Source organism: Pseudonaja textilis, chromosome 12 (genome assembly GCF_049901715.1).
Source record: "Pseudonaja textilis isolate UNSWEBS1 chromosome 12, rPseTex1.2, whole genome shotgun sequence".
NCBI lineage: Eukaryota > Metazoa > Chordata > Lepidosauria > Squamata > Elapidae > Pseudonaja > Pseudonaja textilis.
The window spans coordinates 10,728,780-10,751,497 of record NC_142001.1 but is presented as its reverse complement, the minus strand read 5'-3'; the positions used below and the strand labels follow the sequence as shown (position 1 = coordinate 10,751,497).

At 44.0% G+C, this 22,718-nt stretch overlaps 2 protein-coding genes across 5 annotated transcripts; one reads left to right on the top strand and one right to left on the bottom strand.

Annotated features, from left to right (window-relative positions):
- Positions 1 to 575: 575 nt before the first annotated feature.
- LOC113437831 (DNA-directed RNA polymerases I and III subunit RPAC2-like) lies at positions 576 to 9,558 on the bottom strand. The gene is made up of 5 exons (XM_026703000.2): positions 9,307 to 9,558; positions 6,297 to 6,394; positions 5,306 to 5,382; positions 2,546 to 2,628; positions 576 to 741 (listed from the first exon to the last, which is right to left on the bottom strand). The coding sequence occupies exons 1-5, from the start codon at positions 9,349 to 9,351 to the stop codon at positions 694 to 696; spliced, it is 351 nt and encodes a 116-aa protein (XP_026558785.1). The 5' UTR covers positions 9,352 to 9,558; the 3' UTR covers positions 576 to 693.
- Positions 9,559 to 9,676: 118 nt separating this feature from the next.
- VAMP7 (vesicle associated membrane protein 7) lies at positions 9,677 to 22,415 on the top strand. Of its 4 annotated transcripts, none has more exons than XM_026703012.2 (8): positions 9,677 to 9,763; positions 14,941 to 15,088; positions 15,654 to 15,711; positions 17,047 to 17,184; positions 18,218 to 18,308; positions 18,981 to 19,048; positions 20,060 to 20,152; positions 21,046 to 22,415. In XM_026703012.2, exons 2-8 carry the CDS (start codon positions 14,943 to 14,945, stop codon positions 21,112 to 21,114), a joined length of 663 nt encoding a protein of 220 aa, XP_026558797.1. In that variant the 5' UTR covers positions 9,677 to 9,763; positions 14,941 to 14,942; the 3' UTR covers positions 21,115 to 22,415. The 4 variants fall into 4 exon arrangements, with proteins under 4 accessions (XP_026558797.1, XP_087797127.1, XP_087797129.1 ...); XM_087941001.1 differs by having other exon boundaries at positions 9,677 to 9,887; XM_087941003.1 differs by lacking the exon at positions 9,677 to 9,763 and adding an exon at positions 11,793 to 11,890.
- Positions 22,416 to 22,718: the final 303 nt, after the last annotated feature.

The following is a 22,718-nucleotide window of genomic DNA, read 5'->3' as shown; positions in this document are numbered from 1 at the left end:
GTGCAACAGAGACTGTGGCAACCATTCCCAGGGTCTCAGATATCACCATTGCCAGAAGCTAGTTCACAAGAAGTGGAACCTTTCAGCCTTCTCCCTCTGGATGTCCTTTTAGACACCTTTCTACTAGTATAGCCACCTTAACTCTCAATGGCTTGGAGGAGAACATCCCACGCACCTATTCGGATAGCTTTAAAAAAAAAAAAGGAAATTTCAAATTTGGTTGAGCCATCCGCTGAAAATATACCCCTCACAAACATGACATCTTGAAAAGAGTTACCACCACTGGATAAAAAAAATCCTGCAGTATTAATGTAGGATTCTCGCTGCTCTCTGACGATAGGATGCGTTATAAACCCTAAAAGCAAATATCTCCAAACTTGGCAACTCGGAAGACTTGTGGACTTCAACTCCCAGCTATGCTGGCTGAGGAATTCTGGGAGTTGAAGTCCACAAGTCTTTGAGTTGCTAAGTTTGGGGACCCCGTCACGCAGGCCTTAGAAAAAGAGAGATTTAAAAAAATAATAATTTGGGGACCCTTGCCCGAAAGGGAGACTATAGATCCCATCACACAGGCCTTAAAAAAAGAGATTTTTATTTTAAAAAAAGCAAAAACAAAATGTCTTTTTAATAAGTCCTAGCTTCTCAACCCGTTGCTGTAGGCAGAGTTTTATCCATTATGCGGCTGTCGACATACTATTGCATTGTCACGTCCTTCATGGCTTTGTATTCTTCTACGCTTGCCTGCAATAGAAAAAAAAACAAAGAAAGATCCTGACTTTTTGTGCTACAGAATCAGAGAGAAGCACTTCAACAAAAGCCAGCTAGTCCAGTCCCTTGATTAAGGGATGTCGGTTGTTTACACCATCCCGGCATGAAAATGGCCACCAATAATGGTTTTATTAAGATCCCCTTGTTTATTTATTATTTTATTGAGTTATCAAATTTATTTGCCGCCCTTCTCACGGTTCAGGCGACTCTGATTCTAGCCTCCTTTGAATGCAACCCAAGCTCTTTGCAGGGGCATCTGGCAGGACCATGGAACTGGGTATGGCTAGTCGAGAGAAAAGAAGGGCTAGGGGCAACATAATCGCAGTGTTTTCAGTATTTGAGGGGCTTCCACAAAGAAGTGGGGGGGGTCAACCTATTTTCCAAAGCACCAGAAGGCAGGATAAGAAACAAATGGATGGAAACTAATCAAGGAGAGAAGCAACCTGGAATTAAGGAGAAACTTCCTAACAGGGAGGACAATTAAACAGTGGAACTCCTTGCCTTCAGAAGTTGCAGGTGCTCCATTACTGGAGGTTTTTAAGAAGAGATTGCACAGCCATTTGTCTGAAGTGGCATAGGGTCTCCTGATTGAGCAGGGGGCTGGACTAGAAGACCTCCAAGGTCCCTCCCAGCTCTATTCTACTCTATTCTAAATGAGGACCCAGATTGTTAGGGGCAACATTCAAATAATACTTCTGTGTTGTAAACCACTCCGAGCATGCTCTAAAACAGGGGGTCTCCAGCCTTTTGGACCTCAGGGACCACCAAACTCGTAATTTTAAATCCCGCAGATCAGAGACCCTGGGAAAATCCCCCCAAAAAGTCTGCGGGAAAATTCCCCTCCCGGTTTTCCTACTAATCGATCATTCTTTATTTGGGATCGCAGCTCCGTTCTCAGGGGGAGAGAGAGAGACTTTTGGCTTCATGCAAGGAAAGCAGCAGAAGCAGCAGAAGCCTTTCTTTCTCTCCCCCAAACTCTGCCAGAAATGAGTCTTTGTGAGGCTTCTTGTGTTGGCACAGCCTCTTGGAGCAAGGATGCCTTGCGGGGTCCCAAAGACTCATTTCTGGTGGAGTTTGGAGGAGCGAAAGAAAGCCTTTTGCTGGTTTCCTTGCGTGGAGCCAAAAGCAGAAGAAAGAAGCAGAAAGAAGCACCAGGGGCAAGTTTCCCCCCGTCCCCGCCCTTTCCCCCCTCCCCTCACTACCTCATGTTGTTTGCAATGCAAGCGATGCAAGCCTTGTGTTCCCACGGGCCATGTGGGCAGCGCAGCCTTCTGTTCCCATGCTGCCTGGATTAATTGCTTCGTGGGTGACATTTCTCTGCAGACCACCAAAATTTTCTCATGGACCACCAGTGGTCCCTGGCCCACTGGTTGGCGACCACTGCTCTAAAGTGCTATGGAGTGGTATATAAAACCTAAACGCTATTTGTGCCCATTTGTGCTTATTTCATCCTGCTGATTTTGACAATCCCCTAAGTATCACTTTCTAATGGGGGTTTCAAGATGTTCTATTTCAGATTTCTTACTTACTCCCTGCTCCGAAACCTCAGGACTTGGCCTTAAGTTTTACCTGCAGCCTTCTGTCTTTATCTAGGTCAAGGGTCTTCAAACTTGGCAGCTTAAAGACTTGTGGACTTCAAGTCCCAGAATTCCTGAGCTAACATGACCAGAGGAGGAATTCTGGGAGTTGAAGTCCACAAGTCTTTAAGCTGTCAAGTTTGAAGACCCCTGGTCTAGATGTTATATCCTTCTGTGCCAAGCAAATTGCACTGACTCACCTCAAATGTGTTAAGGATGTGTTGGCAGACACCCATAAGGTCTTCCAGTCCCTTCTGGAACACGTCTATAGCAGGTAGGCCTCCTGTGCGATCAGAGAGGGGGAAAAAAATCAGTTTTATTTATATTACATTATTTGTACGCTGCCGACATTATCAGACTTTAGGAAGCCTCATCAGTAAGGTTGTCAAAAATCATGAAATAGCAACATGGAACACTAGAATCCATACAAATCCCCCAGAGCCCCAATAGGATAAAAAATAATTGATCCTCCAATTTGTGTCTTTCCCTTGTAAAATAATAATGTGAACAGTAATTAGGCTGCATTTTTTTAAAAATAACCCCTTCTGCCATGAGCATGGAAGACTAGAAAAGGAGTGTTGTGGCCCATTAGTGGTCAGTGGAGCTGGTGGCAGACTCGGACAGTGAGGAGGTTGGGGAGAAGCATGGGCCAGTCCTGCAGTCTGGGGAAGGCTCTGACTAGTGCTTTGCGTCAGAGGCAGAGATGGGGCCAGGGCCATCTGATAATTATCAGCTGCCTTCGGTGTTGGAGATCAGTAGGGCAGAAGAACAGCTGGAGCCTGTTCCCAGTGTGCTCATGCACAGAGCTGCCAGAAGGGAACAGTTAAGGAACAAGGGCTCAGGTAGACAGTGAATGGCCCCTCCCGTCGGAAATAAAGAGGAGCAAAAGGGGAGTGGTATTTGCAAGAGGCAATTAGTTCAATTCATTAGGTTGAAGATCTGTTCTTGACTTCTTGCCAAGTCATTGCTGCTACAGCGTGGCGTTTGGAAGATATGTCGGCCTGGCAACTCTCCAAGCCTGATAAAGGTCTCTAGTTGTGAAATCTCATGAAAGACTGGAGAGGAATTCTCATGAAGGGACTTTGCTGGAGAGGGATTCACTTAAACCTAAATAAAAGGGGTTTTATCGGGATGAGGAATCTGCTTCATGATCTTGGGAAGCCTACATCAGAGCAAGGAGCTGAGGCCTCTGCATCTCCTTGCCTGTTTGCAGTAGTGTAGTAGAAAAGAAGGCAAAAAAATAATAATAATCAAGATGGCAGCCAGTCCAGCGCGAACAAAAACCTGCCCCAATGGAGTTATTTCATGCAAGAGTCGGGGCACTGATTAACGCTGATTTTGACTTTTGGGACTTTCTCTGCAATTTTTGCTGCCTATATATTTGGCATATAACCTTGCATGCAATTCTTGGTCATCAGTGACAAACCACCAACTTATCCAAAGCAAGCTGCACGCGTAATAGCCGTGTAGCATCTGAAGAGGCAACCCATTTCATATACACACTTTAAGTACAATTCTCAGAGCAGTCTCCGTACTTAGCGATATTCTCCCTTCAACTCGATGGGAAGGACCTTGGGTTTGTTCAAATTCATACCAGAAGCAGCATTTATCTGGGAACTTTTCATTCCTCAGCCTCTTAGCCAATAATCTTACATCCTAAGCCACGATGCAAAATTTCTCTTGGTTTGAGAGTCATACCAGAGTCCAAATGACATGTCAAAGGCTACGCTGAATGAGGAAAGAATCCAATTTGTGTATTTGTGTATTGAATCCATTCAAAGTATCTTTCGTTTTAAGGAGGGAAGGATGCCTTAAATCTCTGCAAAACTTAAAAGAGATCTGCTTTGCTTTTTAACAGAAATCGGGGAGGGAGGAGAGAAAGTTGAAATGTTGACATAGTGCAATCAGGAGGCCCAAAAAGTTTTAGCTATACCAGAAGCTGAACTTTTTACACAGCTCTTTTATAGACGCAATCCGTGCTGTGGCTTAATGGCAAATTAGTGCACAATCCACTCCCTCCTTGCCCTTCAATGGTGACATGTCATTGTTTTGGAAAGACAAGCTTCTCTAGGGCAATGGAGCTCATGAGCTGAAAAAGCAGGCACAAGATTTCCCATGAAAAGAAGAAGCTATTTGGGACATAATATAAAACTGGAGGATTGGGAAAAGATCTGGAAAAAAAATGCTATGCAATAGCGAAATCAGCATCATATTAAAAAATCAATATAAAATGTGCTATCGGTGGTATCTAATCCCTTCGAGATTGACTAAAATGTATCCTAATTTAAGTCCAAATTGTTGGAAATGTAAGCAATTACAGGGTACCTTCTTTCACATGTGGTGGCTAAGTTAAGAAATATTGAACCAAAATATGAAAATGGTTAAAAGAAATTACAAAAGTCCAAATAGAAATTAAAGCAGAAGTATTTCTTCTGGGAATCATCAAAGGGAATTATACGAAAGAAATAAAATATTTAATCCTGCATATAATAACAGCAGTGAGATTAGCACTCGCACAATGTTGGAAAGGAGATTCTATGCCGACAGATAGTTCAATTATCCAAAAGATTTTCGACTGCACGGAAATGGACAAACTTTCATTAGAATTAAAAGAGAAGGAAGACTGTTTTTGATATAGTATGGGAAAATTGATACCATTGGATAAATGACAGAACTAAGCAATTAAATAAATAAGGAATGTATAATTTAGAAAGATACAGGTATATACATAAGAACAAATAGGAGTATAAAATACGCACTGGAATAACAATTGAAATGTAAGCATTGCCCCCATGGATTGTAATATACACAACAGTTTCATTTTAAATATTTGTATCTTGTATTTTAATGTTTTAAATTTTCAATAAAAGTTATTAAAAAAAATAAACAAATAAAAGAAAAGGAGAAGCTGCCTGGCCCATTCCATGGGCCGTCCAGGAAGAAGAACTGGGTGCTCTCACCTCTGGTCTGGATGCGGAAGTTGATTTTGCTTTCCGAAGGATGGGTGATGCTGTAACCACAAAACTCAACTTCAGGGCTGCAGGGAAAGAGAGAGAAGATTGTGACAGAGGCAGAGGAGATGAAAAAAAATCAAAGAATGTTCTCTTTGTGTCCAATACTCTGAAAGTTATACACCAGGAAAGGCTAGGCTTTACATTTAGTACTCAAAAAGAAAGGCTGAGCACCGAAGAATGGAGGCCTTTGAACTCTGGTGCTGGAGAAGAAAGACTCCTGCAAGTCCCTTGGACTGCAAGGCCATTCAACCGGTCAGCCCCAGAGGGGATCAACCCTGACTGCTCTTTAGAAGGTCAGATCCTGAAGATGAAACTCAAAGACTTTGGCCACCTCATGAGAAGGACGCTGGGAATGATGGAAGGCAGAAGAAGGGAATGGAAGAGAATGAGGTGGCTGGATGGAGTCACTGAAGCAGTCGGACTCTGGTAGATGGTAGAGGACAGGAAGGCCTGGAGGAATGTTCTCCATGGGCTCACGATTGATTGGACATGACTTCACAACTAACAACAACAAACATTGGTGCCCATTTTCAGACTAGGTTTATCTAACCTGGGTTGGAAAAAAAAAACAGATACCAATCAGATCACCCAGATTTTTGATAGGACGATGGGCCCATTTTTCTTGAATCTGGGCAAGGCGGTCCGAAAATGCTTGAATGCTGTGTAGAAAGACCAAAAGCAACTCTCCTCGAAGAAAAATGGAATGGCAAACTATTTTTGTCTCCATGAAATTGTCTATGGATGCAGTTTTAAGGAAATGTCGCTCTTCAGGTCACGGAATGCTTAATATAACTACTCCTTTTTTAAAAAAATAAGAAAATATATCTGGAAAAAAAATGCTGCTCTTCTTTGGCAGTTTGGTACCAAATGTTAGCAGCTTGGTCTTAAGGATGCTTGAGAACTAGAGATATAAGCATACAGGAACCTTTTTGCTTACTTTTTCATAATCATGTATCTCAAAGAATTGCCGAGGGTGTGATCTTCATTGTTGAGCACAAAGGTGATACAGGTCTTATCTGACCCCTCAGCTCGTACCTACAGACAGAGGAAGAGAAAGAAAACTCATCACAAAATCTCCAGAACTATAAAGCATACAAACTTGAAATCTGGCACCTATGTTCCTTCTAGGTGCTCACTAAGAAAGGATTTTTCAAAATGACCATCAGAGCATTAGCATTTCCTATATTATTATTATTAACACGCTCTGATGCTGAGGAATTCAACTCCCCCTCCCCACCTAAAAATAAATATGTCCAAATGTAAAACACAAGCAGAGGAGAGGAGTTTCTGTTTGAGTTTCACAGCAGCACCAAACAGCTTTAGGCTGTCTCCTTCTTGCTCATACAGCAAATACTGTTTCAGTTTCCAAACAGTCCTCAACTCTGTCACACACTGACAGGACACTAGCCAGATGAATACCGATGGATGCTGGTAGGCAGAGGCAAAATTTCCGCCCCCCCCTTATTTTCCTCCCCCAATACTAAGCCCGACCACATAGTTTCGTAGTGAAGCATGGGTATTTGAACTAGTTCTCTATATCAGGGGTCTCCAACCTTGGCAACTTTAAGGCTTGTGGAATTCTTTGAGACTTTAAGACTTATGGAAGTGTTGGAAGTTAAAACCCACACCTCTCCTAGAAAAAAATGAAGTATCCTAGGAAATATTGAAAAGGCAGAATATTTCCCCTAAAAAGAGTAGAAACTCAGAAGCAGAAACTCAACTCAGAGAGGCAGAAACTCAGCCCCCAGACCTTTGCTAATGGCCCATTAAGGCCTGGCCAGAGTATTCCACATAATAAAGGCCTCTACCAATCTCACCACCTGGTCTGGGAAGATTGCATCAGCCAGCACTCAGGTGAAGCCATGTGATCCAGACAAAGCCTACAAAGTTAGTTAAGACCACCACCACCCCGGGAGTCTGACAGCCAATGGGATACCTTTCTTACACAGGAACAGGAAACACTATAAGGTGGGGCCCAACAGAAGTTATCAAACTAAGGGTCTCTCAGCATCTCAGTCTTTCTTCCTTCTTTCTTCACCCGAGGCATGTGATCCTGTCCACCATTAAACCATCTTTCCAAGCAGCCACCATGTTTCCAGTGTCTTTCTTCCCCACTTGGAACTGAATCCAGAAGGATAATTCTTCCAACAGAAGTCCATAAGTCTTAAAGTTGCCAAGGTCGGAGACCCCTGCTCTATATCCATCCCCCAACTATCTTAGTCCTTGACTTACAATCATTTGTTTGACGTTACTGTTTGAAGTTACAAAGGCACTAAAAAAAAGGGACTCCTGACTTTTTTTCAGTGGCAAGCGACCGTGGGAGCATCCCCATGATCATGGGATCAAAATTTGGGTGTTTGGCCACCGGGATGTGTTTATGACAGTTGTACTGTCCCGGGTTCATATGATCATCTTTTGCGAGCTTCCCATCCGGCTAGTAAAGCGAATAGGGGAAGCCAGATTCATTAAGAACTGCAGTGATTCGCTTAACACCAGTGGCAAAACAGCTGTAAAATGGGGCTCACTCACTCGCAGTAAAGCTCACTCAACAAGTGCCTTGCTTAGCCATGGCAACTGCTAATCATGAGGATGGGGAGGAGGATGACTTTTGAATAACTAAAAAGCCGAGGTGAAAGCTTCACCTGATAGATTTCCACCTGCTACATTAGCCCTTAAAAAACCCATATGGATGGATGGATGATAGATAAATCGTAGATATAAATAGATTGATAGAGAGATGATATATATATAGATAGATGATATAGATGATATATATAGGTAGATAAGCCCATCATCTATTGCAAGCCCATCACAAGCCCATCACACAACCCATTACCCAAGCCGTTAAAACACGAGAGGCTAATGGAAAAAAGATCACTACAAAACAAATGACCCAGGAGATTACAGCACAAGATCCAGGATATCTCCACAACAAAACTTACAAGGCCATCACACAGCCCATTATACCAACATCAACCAATCAAGAGGTAGCAGCACAGCCAACCAGCCCAGCATACCAGCCCCCCACACACCAGTATTTACAGAGAGACGGCAGCTCCGATCACACACTGCTTGCACTGGCACAAAGCCGAAAGCACCAGCCTGAGGATGGCGAGTGGGACCTCGCCGAAACATCGCCAAGATACTCTTAATCTTACACAGGAAAAGACCCGAACACACCTAGACCTACATACCTGTACCCGTGAAAATCTACGAAAACAAATAGATGATAAACCATATATTTAAGTAGAGATAATAGTGTATCCAGTAGATGATAGAAATAGATGATAGTTTAGTTTACTTTATTGTCATTGCACCTTGTACAACGAAATCAAACACCATTTTCAATGCCCTTCATGACCATGAAAATAATTCCACACATTGAACCGAAACCCGACACCGAGATAGATGATATAGATTATATATATATATATATATATATATATATATATATATATAGAGAGAGAGAGAGAGAGAGAGAGAGAGAGAGAGAGAGAGAGAGAGAAATGATAAACCGTAGATACAGAGATGATATATAGATGATATAACCGTAAATATAGAGAGATAGAGCTGGATGATATATATAGAGATGATGTAGAGATAGATGATAAACTGTAGATATAAACAGATCGATAAACATGATAGATGATAGAAATAGTTTAGTTTACTTTATTGTCATTGCACCTCGTACAACGAAATCAAACACCATCTTCTACTAGATAGATAAATGATAGAGATTAGAGATAGATGATATATGTAAATGATAGATAAATCGCAAAAGAGAGCGGGGGGATATATATAGAGATAAATAATAGATATAACCATAGGTAGATAGCTAGGGTTAGGGTTAGCTAGGGGGGGTTGCTGATTTGCTTTAGGCTTCACCGGTTGGATTTCTGCCTGCTAGCCTAGAACAACGACGCCCGCCTCCCTCCACCCGGGCTTACCATTTGCAGCACGCGCGGCTGCTGCTTCTCCTCTTCGTCTCCCATCTTTCCCGCAGGCGCTGGAGCGCAGGGGGTGCCGGGAGTCGTAGTCTCCGTTTCCCACCACCACCCTCTTGCTATCAAACACAGGAGGCTAAGGGAGGTGGGGGAAAACCTCAGCAATGAAGGGGTTTAAAAAAAAACCTCCGGACGCGAGTCTCCTTAACTTCCTCCCGATCGTCCAATCGGTGGCTTCTTTCCCCCCTCGGCGGGAAAGAACTACGCTTCCCAGCAAGCAACGCGGCTCCCGCCTCGGTCCTCCGCTTCTGGCGGCCGGACTCGGTTTCCCAGAAGCCTGTGGCGGCCCTGCGGCGGAAGCTCACGTGGCCTTGGTTTTCTTCGGCGAAAGACGCGACGGGAAGTCAACGGCGGGGGTGGGGTGGGGGCGAAACGGGGCTCCCGGCGGGCGCCCAGCGAGGTAAGCGGGTGCTGCCTTCCGCGTCTGCGCATGCTCGGAGCGGGGGGAGATAGTGGGATCCGCTCCGCTAGCCGATTTCAAGCCCTCCTCCCCTCCCCCCACCCGGACAAGGTGGTAACGGTCGGTAGGTCGAGGCTCCGTCGCCATGGCAACGCCGGGGAGGTTCCCCCAAGAGCACACTTAGACCCCGCTTTGCCCCCTACCCCTAACAACCTCCCTGCGAAGTAGGACGTCCCCTTCCCCCAAAAAATGATTTTGGTGGCCGACGGGGGCTTGAACCCGGAACCCTTCCTCCCCCCAGCCCTCCGGCCTGGGCAAGCCCTTCCCCGCCCTGCCCTGGTTGGGGCCTCGCTGCCTTCGTCCTTTCAGCCCTTGGCCTCCAACGGCAGCCAGGCTGGCTTGGCACAAGGGGCTCAGAGCTGACCTTATTATTATTATTGTTATTATTGTTATTATTATTATTAACATGATGTATCATCATTGTTACTATTACTATTATTACTTATTGATTTGTGTGACTTTTGTAAAGAAAAATGTATTGCTTTACTGTGGAATCATGGGCTCGAGGTGGCGAACATCCACAATATTCAAACTTCGTGTTTTCCCCACCAGCACAAGCGTGGCAAGTGAGATGGTCTGTTGTTGGTATTACATTTTTATCCCACTGTATCTATATGTAGGGTATCGTGGGATAAAAATGTACATATATCCAAATGTAAACATACCTATATCCATATCGATGTGCAAAAATGTATATCTATATCCACATCGATATGGCAGATATGGATATATCTATCCTCCTCTAGATATCCATATCATTTATCATCTATCCATAGCTATCCATCTATCACTTGGTGTCTATATCATTTATCTGTCATCTGCCTCTATTTATCCCCCTCTCTCTCTTTCTCCCTGCCTTATCTATCTCTCCCTCTCTTTCTTCCTGCCTGCTCTATATCTATCCATCCATCCACCCACCATCCATCCATCCATCTATATCATCCATCCATAGATATCATCCATCTATATCATCTATCTAATCTCTCTATCATCTGTGTGTGTGTATTGTTCTTTATATTTGTGTGTGTGTCTCTAATGTCTGTCTGTCTGTCTGTCTGTCTTATCTATCTATCTATCTATCTATCTATCTATCTATCTATCTATCTATCTATCTATCTATCTATCTATCTATCTATATCTCCCATCAGTCAAGGCACCAAGCATGCTTTCTACTCCTGCCTCCCATTTTCTCCAACAACAACCTTGTGTGGTGAGCTAAGACATAAGACAGAGTAACTGGCACCTAATCGCCCCCAACTGGCTTTCATGCCTAAGAGTTTCTCCTGGTTTCTCAGCCAGTACCTGGATCACACCACCAAACTAGCTCCCTGGGTTGTGATTGCAGTCTGGCTCTCTTCACTTCCCACCCCAACTTTCTCTCGAAGGTGATCTTTGTTATTCAGCATCCATTCTGGTTAGGAAGGGATGAGAGGCCACTAGGTCATCCCACCACTGTTAGCCAGCCTGGAAAATCACTGTTGATTTATTTACTTATAAGTGGAATAAATGATGTTAATAATAACAAATCGGGTCCCAGAAGAAAGCAATGGCAATCCTGGCTCTTCACTCAGACCTCTCCCCTCTCTTCCATCCAGTCCAACATCAATACCATCTTTTAATTTTTCTTCTACCACATTTAATTTCCCTTTTTTCAATTCCTTCTAGAGATGTGGTATACAGGTGACATACAAGTTTAATAATTAATAAAAGTATGCATCAAGTCTTTATCTTTTAATCAAAAAGTAATTACAACTCACAATGTTTACGATGACTTACAGATGTGTTTTTTGGGAGGAGATCTGTTGTAGCATTTTGCAAAAGGCAAGATGGTCTCTGTGCAGAAGGTCTTGTAGTCAAATCTGACCTGGGGGAGAAAAAGAAGGTCATTTTTTTCAGGCTACCTAGATCTATTCAGTAAGGGTGTGATTTTAAGTGATGATACTGCAAGCTTTATTGAAAAGGTGTTTAGTGTTTTGTTTTGTTTTGTTTTGTTTTGAGGGATTAAAAGCACACCCTTGTGGGAAGAAGAGCAGAATTTGCAATTTCTTGCCGTTTTTTTTAGCTGAGGTAAGAGAGATGGATATGGACTGATAAAATAGTAGTGAGGTCATCTTCCTCACTGTATTTGGGAGGACAGAGAGATCTCAAGGAAAAAAATTATTTCCTTTGGAAGAGTCAGCTAGGATTTGTTTGGAAAAGTTTGCAACATTCAAGGAACAACAACATTGCTTCTTTTGTTCCACAGAGTGAATAGTGCCTTTTTAGATAAGAACAAAATCTGGAAAGAAGTTTGGCCCTCAGGTTGGGTATAAAATGAAAGTCAATAAAACTAGCAATGTAGGGAAGGCATAAAAAAGTTTGGTCAAAGTAAGTAAGGAAAAACATTGTTTGCTTAGTCACCTGGAGCAACAGGACCGATGGCCTTCTAACTCCCTTCCAGAAATTTACAGCCCCCCAAAAAGTAGAACATAAATGAAACACTGCTTTGCTAAACGTTTACAGAGTGAGGGCAACAATTTCAAATATATGAGATGTTGTTGCGCAAACAGATTCTGATCTTCCACACTGGGAAGCCTGAAAAAGTGAAGCATTTGGATATGTGTAGGAATTGATCTTGTGGTTCCTGAGCATGTTGCAATGCTGTTATCTTTTAGGAAGGAACTGCAAAGTGGAATGGAAGTTGACGATAGTAACAGCAAAAGCTAAACCCAAGTGAAGAATAGTGTGCAGTTTAACTCTTTCGCTGCTCCTCCCCACACCCACAGCCCTGTATTTCTTCTGTTGTAATGCCCTATTCTGTAGCAGAATTAAGACTTGGCCACCCGTGAGTTCAAATTAATTATAGCATATTAATTAAGTCCATTTGAGTGAGGGTAAATCTCTGGTTAACTAAAGTTTCAAAGATCTGGAAATGTACATTCTGTGATTTACTGCAGTCATATTTCCCTCCCGTGCCTGGATACATACTTCACATTGAATTACCCTGTGGAATTGAGAGATTACGTGTTTCTTTTCTTGCGTGATTTTAGATTTGATAAGCCCTTAGAAACCTTGCATTCATTTCATGGCCTGATAGGCTGCAAGCAGACCGTGGAAGAGCCCGTTTTCCTGGGTAGTATTAACTTCACGCTTAGAGCCCTTAAGATTTTAAACAGCGATGGGAGATACCACCAAGTCCCGACTGGGGGTTCTGTACGTATTGTTATTCCCAGACTGAGCATCTGCCTTAGGGCAGCGGCCCCCAATCTTTTGGGTACCAGGGACTTGTTCCACAGAGAGAGGTTTTTCCACAGACAGGCGAGGCCATGGTTTCGTGTGCTGCCTGAATTCCATGGATGGGGCTTTGCTTGTTTGTGTGGACCGGTGTTGTTCCATAAGGGCTTTGTTGATTATCTCTTATATTCACCTGTCCAGGTAAACAGGCCCAAGGCCCTAACATTCTGCTGGCCCTGTAAGGACAAAGGTAACTGTGGCTACTGGTTATGACGATGTTTGTGTAGCTACTTTAGTCATCACAGCCATTAAATGGAAGAGCCAACCCTTGTGGAACGTGGCAGTCAGTTTTAAAGGGAGTTAACATGAACAAATACTCTGTATTAATACTCAGTGACAATTGACCAGATAATCTTGCCTCTTGCCCTGTGTAAATCTCATGTAATGGCCTATGGCTAAAATTGCCCTTAAAAGCAATAGGACAACTGCTCTAAGTTTACTTGAAGGAAAGATCTGACCTCTTGCATGGAACATGGATGTCCAGAGCCGCTGTTGCTACAGCGGCCAGGGCACCTAACCAAAACGGACAGAGTGGAATGCACCTGTTAGGACATTGCCCTTTATACTTTGATCCCCGCGCTTCAATGGAAGCAGCTGCCAGTTTAATTATCTGCTTCCTCTCCTCCCCCCTCTACTTATTCCGGCAATGCAAAGTATCCTGCAAGGCCTGTTAATTTGGGTAGGTGTGCAGGTAGTCCTCAGTTTGCATCCGCAACTGAGCCCAACATTTCTTGTTGCTAAGGAAAACGTTTGTTAAGTGAGTTTTGCCCCGTTTCCTGCCTTGCGGTTAAGCGAATCTCTGCCTTTATTAAGTGAATCTGGCTTCCGCGCTGACTTGGCTTGTCGATCATAAATTTGCCAAGCATCCTAATTTTGATGATGTAAACATGGAGACCGGTCATGTCACTTTTTTTCCCATGCCATTCATAACTTTGACGGTCACTAAACGAATGGTGGTTAAGTCAAGGACTACCTGTATCTTTTGGGAGTGCACGTGTTTTAGGTGGCCAGGAATTTGCAAGTCACTAATAAGCAAGGATGGATTTGATTTAAATCAAGTCGATTTAAAGGTTGGTTTAAATCAGGGGTCTCCAACCTCGGCAACTTTAAGACTTGTGGACTTCAACTCCCAGAATCAGCTTTGCTGAGTGAGGAACTCTGGGAGTTGAAGTCCACAAGTCTTAAAGTTGCCAAGGTTGGAGACCCCTGATTTAAATCACTAGTGAAAAGGCTTGATTTAAATCCACTTGATTTTAAATCATAAGTTTTAAAGAGCAGCTGTCATCTCTGCTGTGAAATTGTGTGAGTGCATCAATGCAGCTCCTGTTCTCTCAGCTTGCAGAGCTTGGATTCATTGAATGAGTTTACCAAAAATATAAATTATTTGCAGAATATTCACCCTCATGCGACATAACTAAGCTCTGTTTCATCCTTGAATAAACTAAATTATTAAGGTATCTTAAATAAAAAACTACCTTTAGACAGATATTTGTTTATTCCAAATGCGTTTTATTAAAATAAATTTGATTTAAAAAAAAATCCAATGTAAATGTTTAAAACGCCGATTGTTTTGATTTCTTTAAAAATTGTCAATTTTTATCCACCCTGCTGGTAAAATACAGACATATTTAAAATGGGCCTGTTGATTATAGTTAAAGAGGGCTGTGCTTTTCCGTGGATTTTGACAAGGGGCGGAACTGTCTTCTCATGGAACTTCTGCCTGGGGTGGTTTTTGCCTTTCCCAGCTGTATAGATGATAGGGGCGCACACTGCATTACGCTGCTGGTGGGCCATGCTTTGATCTGTAGAGAAGCACCTTCATTCTGTGTCTCTTGCCCCGGCAGCCATGGCGATCCTGTTTGCGGTTGTGGCCAGGGGCTCCACCATCCTGGCCAAGCATGCATGGTGTGGAGGGAATTTCCTGGAGGTTACAGAGCAGATCCTGGCCAAGATACCTTCCGAAAACAACAAGCTCACCTACTCGCACGGAAAGTGAGTCTTTTCTGGGGAGATGGAAACCAATGGCAGGGAAGGCTGTGGGTCCCACCCCTGAGGGAGATACCACCTGGCGGGACCCAGAAGAAGGACCTTCTCCGTGGTGGCTCCCTCTCTCTGGAACCTCATTTCCTCCAGAGTTTAGAACGGCCCCCACTCTAATACTCTTCCGGAAGGCGCTGAAGATCTGGTCCTGCCAGCGGGCCTGAGGAACCCAGAGTAGGATGGAGCCCATCAAATGGCTCGTATGACATGTCGTTGCCAGGACGGGGAGGTGGGATGGGGCTCATTTTATTATATGACTTATTAGTTTTATTGTTTTTATATGAGGTGTTATATTCTGTAAGACGCCTTGAGTCGTCATGTGCGAATAGGCGGCAATATAGATTCCCTAGATAAATAAATAATGGAATGAGATGAAAAGAGCCCTTGGGCTGCTGGGCTGGGAAAAGGAGCAGGAAAGAGAAGGGTTTGTATGCCCATTTCAGCTGATGTGCAAATAAACTTGGAATGTGTACACCACTACTCAGAAAATGTATTTGGTGTCTTATTTTCCACGCAGTTACCTGTTCCACTATATCTGTCAGGACCGGATCATATACCTTTGCATCACAGATGACGTAAGTACACGGGAGAAAGCTGCGATGGGGCCTTTGGTGAAATTTGCACTCTCTGAAGGTGAATAGGCAACTACCCTTGGGATATGGTTGTGTATTTGCTTTTGTATCCCAGGTGACCTTGAAATTGTGTGTCAGGCCTGCCTCAGTTCAAAACCCAGGAAATAACCCCCGCCCCACTCCATTGAGGCAGAGAAGGGGTACTTTGACTGAGTTTGAAATGATAGCAGCGAAAGCAAGGCAAGATCTGATTCAAAACACGCTGTAAGCACTGGACTTTTCCACTCCAACCGAAAAGAATGAACTTCTCTAAACTAGGTGTTTCAAAAGGAATCCTTTATTGAAAGGGATTTAATTGCAAAATCTCTGCTAGTCAAAGCAGAGTCTAAGATATTTCCAGGCATACAGGCATAGATAAAGGAAGTTAGAATCCCTCCCCTTATTCAGGTGTGGATTTAGTCAAACAAAGAACCAACATGTTAATTCCCACCTCCCCTTCTCTGGGTACATATCTTAGCAGAGTTCCCAGGAGTGTCTTCTAGAACTGGCATTTTTATGGTCCCTTCTCATCTTGTTATCTCTTCAAGAGGTGACAAGTTTCTAGGCATTTGGCTCCACTCCTCCAGTTGTATATCCTACGCAAGTTATACAGAATCAGTACAGGATTTAATATATTCAGGTTACATCAAAAAGGATTACTTGTACCAACTTCCCCCAACCCCTTCTTCTTCCATTGAAGAATGGCAGATATATAGATCTGACACACAGAAGTTGCAGGGTGAAAGTTTCCCCAAACCCTTCCCTCCCAGAGTCCCCTTGCTGAGTGTCCAATCAGCGTCCAGTATGATAATTGTGTGAAGCTGATCTTCAGGTATTTGGCCCAGCTAGTCCCAGGATGGCTGACCTTGACAGGCTGTAAACAATTCAGCAGCCGCAGTAATTCTTAAGAGCAACCCTCCCCCACATGGGACTAACCTCATCAACTCCCCCCGCCCTTACTTTGGCAGCAGATAGCAAGCACGCACTGAAGTAGATTCCCATGCTAGAGATCCGGCTGACCATTGTGTCTCTAGAAGGTACAATGAATCAGTGGTCTTGCCCCCTCCCATCCCACGCCCTCCCCTCATAGTTAGTGGCTGACTGGCAGCTAGCAAGTGCGACCGCAGTTCTGGTGCAGTCATGACTTCATTATGTGTCTCTGCTACTTCCTGCTTAGATACAGAACTTGGATCTATTTATTTCCTCTCTAGTCATTCACTACCTACTTTGTCCTCCTGCGGGGAAACAGCATCCCAAGCTGTTCCATTAACACTTGTCTGTTTTGTTCTCTCTCCTCAGAACTTTGAGCGTTCCCGGGCTTTCACATTTCTGAACGAAATCAAGAAGAGGTTTCAGACCACCTATGGATCCCGAGCACAGACTGCCCTGCCCTACGCCATGAACAGCGAGTTTTCCAGTGTTTTGGCAGCGCAGCTGGTGAGATCCTGCGCCGTCATTCCAAAGATCCTTCCTTTAGGAAGCAGGATGAGACACACCTGCCTCTTCTGGAGCTGAACGTTGACCGTCTAATCTTCTGAGGAGAGGCTGGGTGGAGTTAAAACCGGGTGGCCCGTTTTAAGCCCAGGAGGATCGTTTTTGAGGTTGCATTATTATTGCTGCCTCTTTTTAAAAACCGCTCGTAGGAAAACGGGTATGCTCATTTTAAATAGGACCCTTGTAGCTTTCCTTGAAAAGGGCAAGGCTGATTGTGTCGGAAACCATCAACGAAAGGAATTTTTTATTGGTTTAGTTCACTTGTAAGTGAAGATGAGCTCCCCACTTGCTGAGATATGGCTGTTTGCTACTGAACGAGCATTGCCATTTAGGTAATTTAGTCATAATTCAGTTCTCTCCAACTCTGCTCAATATTCTACAACAGGGGCGTCAAACATGCGGCCCGCAGCCCGGATACAGTCCGTGATAGGCCCAGAGTTGTCCCGCGGGGCTGTCCTGAAGACGGAGGGATTGGTCTGTGCTGCCCTGGCCCACCACAGCCCTGCCCACCCAGTCGGCCACTATGACCAGGCCCCGCCCACCCCAGTCCCCCAAGGGCAAACAAAATCCCGATACGGCCCGCGATGGGATCGAATTTGACACCCCTGTTCCGCAAGCTTATCTTTGTAGCCGTTGAGGATTTCTAGCCTGCCTTCCTTAAATGCTCTTTCCAAGCTGCTTAAACTTAGTTCCTCTCCCCACTATGGCGGTTCAAGTCTCTGCATGTTCTTTAATTTGGCTTCCTTGAAATATGGCTCCCAAAAGTGTGAAAATATCACTTAAGGCAACCCCCCAAAAATCCAGAATTTTATTTTATTTCCTGGATGCTTGTATCGATGCATCACAAGATTGCATTATTATACGTTAGGGTTTTTTTGTTTATTTAGCTAGACTTTGTTTACAAATACCTCCCCCTCTGCTGCTTATTCACATTTTTTCTGAAGCATTTAGATTTCCCTGTTCTTCTTCCATTTAGAAATATCACTCTGAGAACAAAGGCCCTGACCAGATCGTAGAGACCCAGGCTCAGGTGGACGAACTCAAAGGCATCATGGTCCGTAATATAGGTACGGGTGACAAAGGTGTGGTTGAACCCCTATACACCCCCGTAGATGTATTTGGCAGGTAATTGTACAAGCTACAGTGACACAGTGGTTAGAGTGCAATACTGCAGGCTACTTCTGCTGACTGTCTGCAATATGGCAGTTCAAATCTCAGCAGTCTCATGGTTGACTCGGCTTTCCATCCTTTCCGGGTCGGTAAAAATGAAGACCCAGATTGTTGGGGACAATGGGCTGACTCTGTAAACTGCTTAGAGAGAGCTGTAAAAGCACTGTGAAGCAGTATTTAAGTCTAAGGACAGCTGCTATTGCTGATGCTTTGTGGGGAAAGGCATGAGTGGAAAAGGGACAGAAAGCAGGTGGACTGCATTTCAATTAATTTAGATGCGAAAGATTGGGTGGAACAAAAGAAGTAACTTGCATTACTTTTCTTCTGTTCCTGCTTGAACTGCAGGAGTATCTCAGCGTCCCAATCTGCTGCATCCTCTGTTAGATTCTAAGGGGTGCCTCAGACTCTTAATTAAGGAACTTACTCCAAATATAATTCAATCCAATACCTGGCCTAGAAAGAGAGGACAGTGCAATGCTGTTACTCAGTTTCTGTGGTTTAGGGAAACCCTGTGGGAGAGTTGCTTCTTCATTGGAATTCTTATAATTGCTCTTCCTTCCACATCCAAGATCTCGTAGCTCAAAGAGGAGAAAAGCTGGAACTGCTGATAGACAAAACGGAAAATCTTGTGGATTCGGTAAGTCCTGAAGATGAGGGGGTGAATTCTTTAGGATCGGCACTGTCTTAAGGGGAGGCCTGCAGGATTGATGGGGCAAGGAAATGAACCCAAGGCAAGTCCTCTTGAATTAGCTGCATTTTAGAAGGTAGAGCCCACATGTTTTTGGAAAGTGTCTTCTAATGTTGGTATTTGAGACAGTAAAACCAGACGTTTCTTCACTATATTCCTATTTCCCTAGCCAAATATTTCCCTTTGCAGAGCAAAATTAACACGTGGTAGTTGGCAATCTTTTGACCTTGCAGAGGGAAATCAACCCGTCTTAACACAGGCAAGGGCAACTGTTCTTGGGAATAATATTGCCTAAATACAAATCACGGGTATTCCTCGCTTAACCTCCATTCATTCAGCAACTGTTTGAACTTACGATTGCTGAATGAACTTAACAATCAGTCCTTGAAGTCCTAACTCTTGCAGCTCCCTGCAGTCCCATGAACAAAATTCAGGTCTGTCTGTGTTTATAACTGCCCCTCGGGCCCCAGGGCCCCAGGGCTGGTGGCAGATGGGGTGGCCCAAAGGAGATAGGCCAGAGGGGTTGAAGTGGGAACAGTCCTTTGCCTCCTTTTGAAAATGGCTTGGGATCCAGGTTGGTTCCTTGGAACTGCGTAGGATTGTCAGGACAGTCACATGATGGTTTGTTTAACGACCATGCAAGTTGGTGAGTTGTCCCAATTGGAGTTGTTAAGTGAGGACTACCTGTGTTCCGAATGTCAGCAAAGCCTGGTCAAGAACCTCCAGCAGAGGGAAGTGGGGTTACTTCTGCTGTGATCTTGAAGCGAAGGTCAAACATCATATTGGGAGAGGAGGCTTTAAAAAAATAATAATGAAAAGGCATTCCAGATGATATGTTGGCAATATGAATTGAAACGACCGTTACGTAGCATCCCTTTGGTGGGGAATGAACAGGCTGATGAAATGTTGGTTGGGTGCCGTCTGCGTTAAAACCCTCTCCCGTGTTTTTTCTCTTCCCAGTCCGTCACTTTCAAAACAACCAGTAGGAACTTGGCCCGAGCAATGTGCATGAAGAACCTCAAGCTCACCATCATAGTTGCCATCGTATCCATAGTAAGTCTTTCCACCACCACCCCCTTTCTTTCTTTCCCCCGATACGAAGGGGAAGGAACCTGCCGGCTATAAAAGGACATTCATGTCCTCTTATCCTTGTGCTGGGTCTACAAATGAATTAATGGGCCGCAAGAGATCTTATTTCCTTATGGGAGGACAAAAATAGTGAGGCGGCTTTTCCACTGCAGTGGAGTTGCACACTCAAGGGACCAGCCTGCAGATTGTTTTCCTGCAATATGGAGGACAGAAGCAAGAGCGTACAAAATATTTGCTAGACCAATACTCGAATACAGCTCATCAGTCTGGAACCCACGTTACATATCTGATATTAACACAGTTGAGAAAGTCCGGAAATATTTCACAAGAAGAGTTCTCCGCTCCTCTGCTCGTTGCAGAATACCTTATGCCACCAGACTTGAAATTCTAGACCTAGAACTACGCCGCCTTCGGTCCGATCTAAGTATAGTATATAAAATCATACATTGCAATGTCCTACCTGTCAATTAATACTTTAGCTTCAACCATAATAACACAAGAGCAAATAATAGATACAAACTCATGGTTAACTGCACCAAACTTGATTGCAGGAAATACGACTTCAGCAACAGAGTGGTCAATGTCTGGAATACTTTACCTGACTCTGCAGTTTCTTCCCCAAACCCCAAAAACTTTAACCTTAGACTGTCTATTATTGACCTCACCCCTTTCCTAAGAGGTCTCTGTAGGGGACGTGCATAAGCGCACCAACATGCCTATCATCCTGTCCTATTGTTTCTTTTATTTTTCTTATACGTATCCGTGTATTTATAACTATGTTTTTTTCTTAACTTATACTTATTATCTAGTAAGCAATTGACAAAAATAAAGTAAAATAAATGCTTTCTCCCCGACAGGTCATCATTTACATCATTGTGTCGGCTGCCTGCGGGGGCCTCTCCTGGCCAAACTGCATGAAGAAATAGCCGCCTGAGCCAATCTACCCCCCCATCGAAAGCACACGTGCGCACAGGAAAGTATGTCGTCCAATGTGGACTTTCACACTCTTCATCCTTCCAGGACACTCGAGGGTCGGTTTTTTTTTATTTTTTATTTTGCCTTATCGCCTTGTAAGGTAGATACTCCTTTCAAAAACCCAGAGGATGTTTTTTCTCCGAAACAGCAAGCAGGACTTCCTGAGGGGAGAGAGGAGGGCAACGGACCAACTGGAGGTTCTAAGCATTTGCTTTCTCATGCTTTGCACTTTACTTGGTGGAGCAGGCTGGGGGGAGGGGGAGCCAAAGGCCCCGTAGACCTTAGTGGGGAGAGATAAGCGGGGACCGCTGAAGTCAACCGAGGTCTTTGCTCACAGACCCAGCCCAAAGATGCGATCAGCTCGGTGGCTTTTTCCCTGCAGTGCCTTTCTCAAAACTCACGACAGGCTGTGGCTTTGCCCTTCGAAGCTTCCTTCGCGGTCCTTCTGCCGGGCGGGCGAAGGGGTTCTGCTTTTCAACTTGAGTGACTGGTAAACGTAGAGTATTAACGCTGCTGTAACATTGCTGCTATCCGTAATTTGTGTGTCTTGGGTGTGTGTCCGCTCGCCTAGTTTGGAATGTCCTTTCGAACCGTAAATGGTCGTTCGCTCTGGCTTCGTCTCTTGAGGTGGGTCTAAAAGCTGTTTTAGCGCCTCCGAAGAAGCACGCTTCTGTGCAAGGCTTGGTGACTGCCCTCTTCTCCTCTTTGAGCACGGTGGAGCTATCGTGCCTAGCTCAAAAAACACAAGAGGCGGGTGTTATCTGAGTGGGATTCTCCCCCAAGCTACCGATTTTTCAAGGAAAAGGGTTATGTAGAGTAATATGAAGTATTTGAAAACCAATTTTTAATCTGAAACTGTCGTAAATTACTTCACGCATAATGTAAAGGAGGACGAATCGTAAATAGGAAGATTATGAATCTTCCCCCCCCCAGTGTTGGCATTTTATAATCCTATCCTAGTTTACTAAGCAGTCTCTGCTTGCTCTCCTCAGCATACTGCAGACAGTAAAACTGGTCCACCTGTCCTTGTTTCCTACAGTCATGGTCCTCCCCATCGATTTGTCTTTCAAGCCAACATTGAATTAATTGTGCATGTCTAGAAAAGAAAAGAAAAATGTCAATAGCAATGGTTAATTTTCTTATCGTTTTGAATGCCTTTATGTAAAACTGCTTCCTCCTCTTTTAATAAAATGCACTGATGCATTATTGTAAAATAAATTTAAACCTGTTTAAATAAATGTACTTAACTGCAGGCAATTGATATTCGGTTTTTCCTCGTCAAATACCTTCTTGACAGCCGAGCTGTTTTTAAAGTCCTGGAGAAACAGGGATCCAGAAGTAGGGAAAAAAAGAAATCCAGTGGGCTTATTTCAGAGTTTACACCGAACTCTTTTATCTAAGAACTTCCACGTTGCTGAGCTTCATGAATTCTGATCTTGGCTGAGATTGTGGGAAATGCCAGAAGGCAGCAGTGGGAAACGATTTCAGGGCCACAGCCAGCAAACTGGATCGATAGGTTACCACCAGTGGTCCAAAGTGATATTTTGCCCATAAC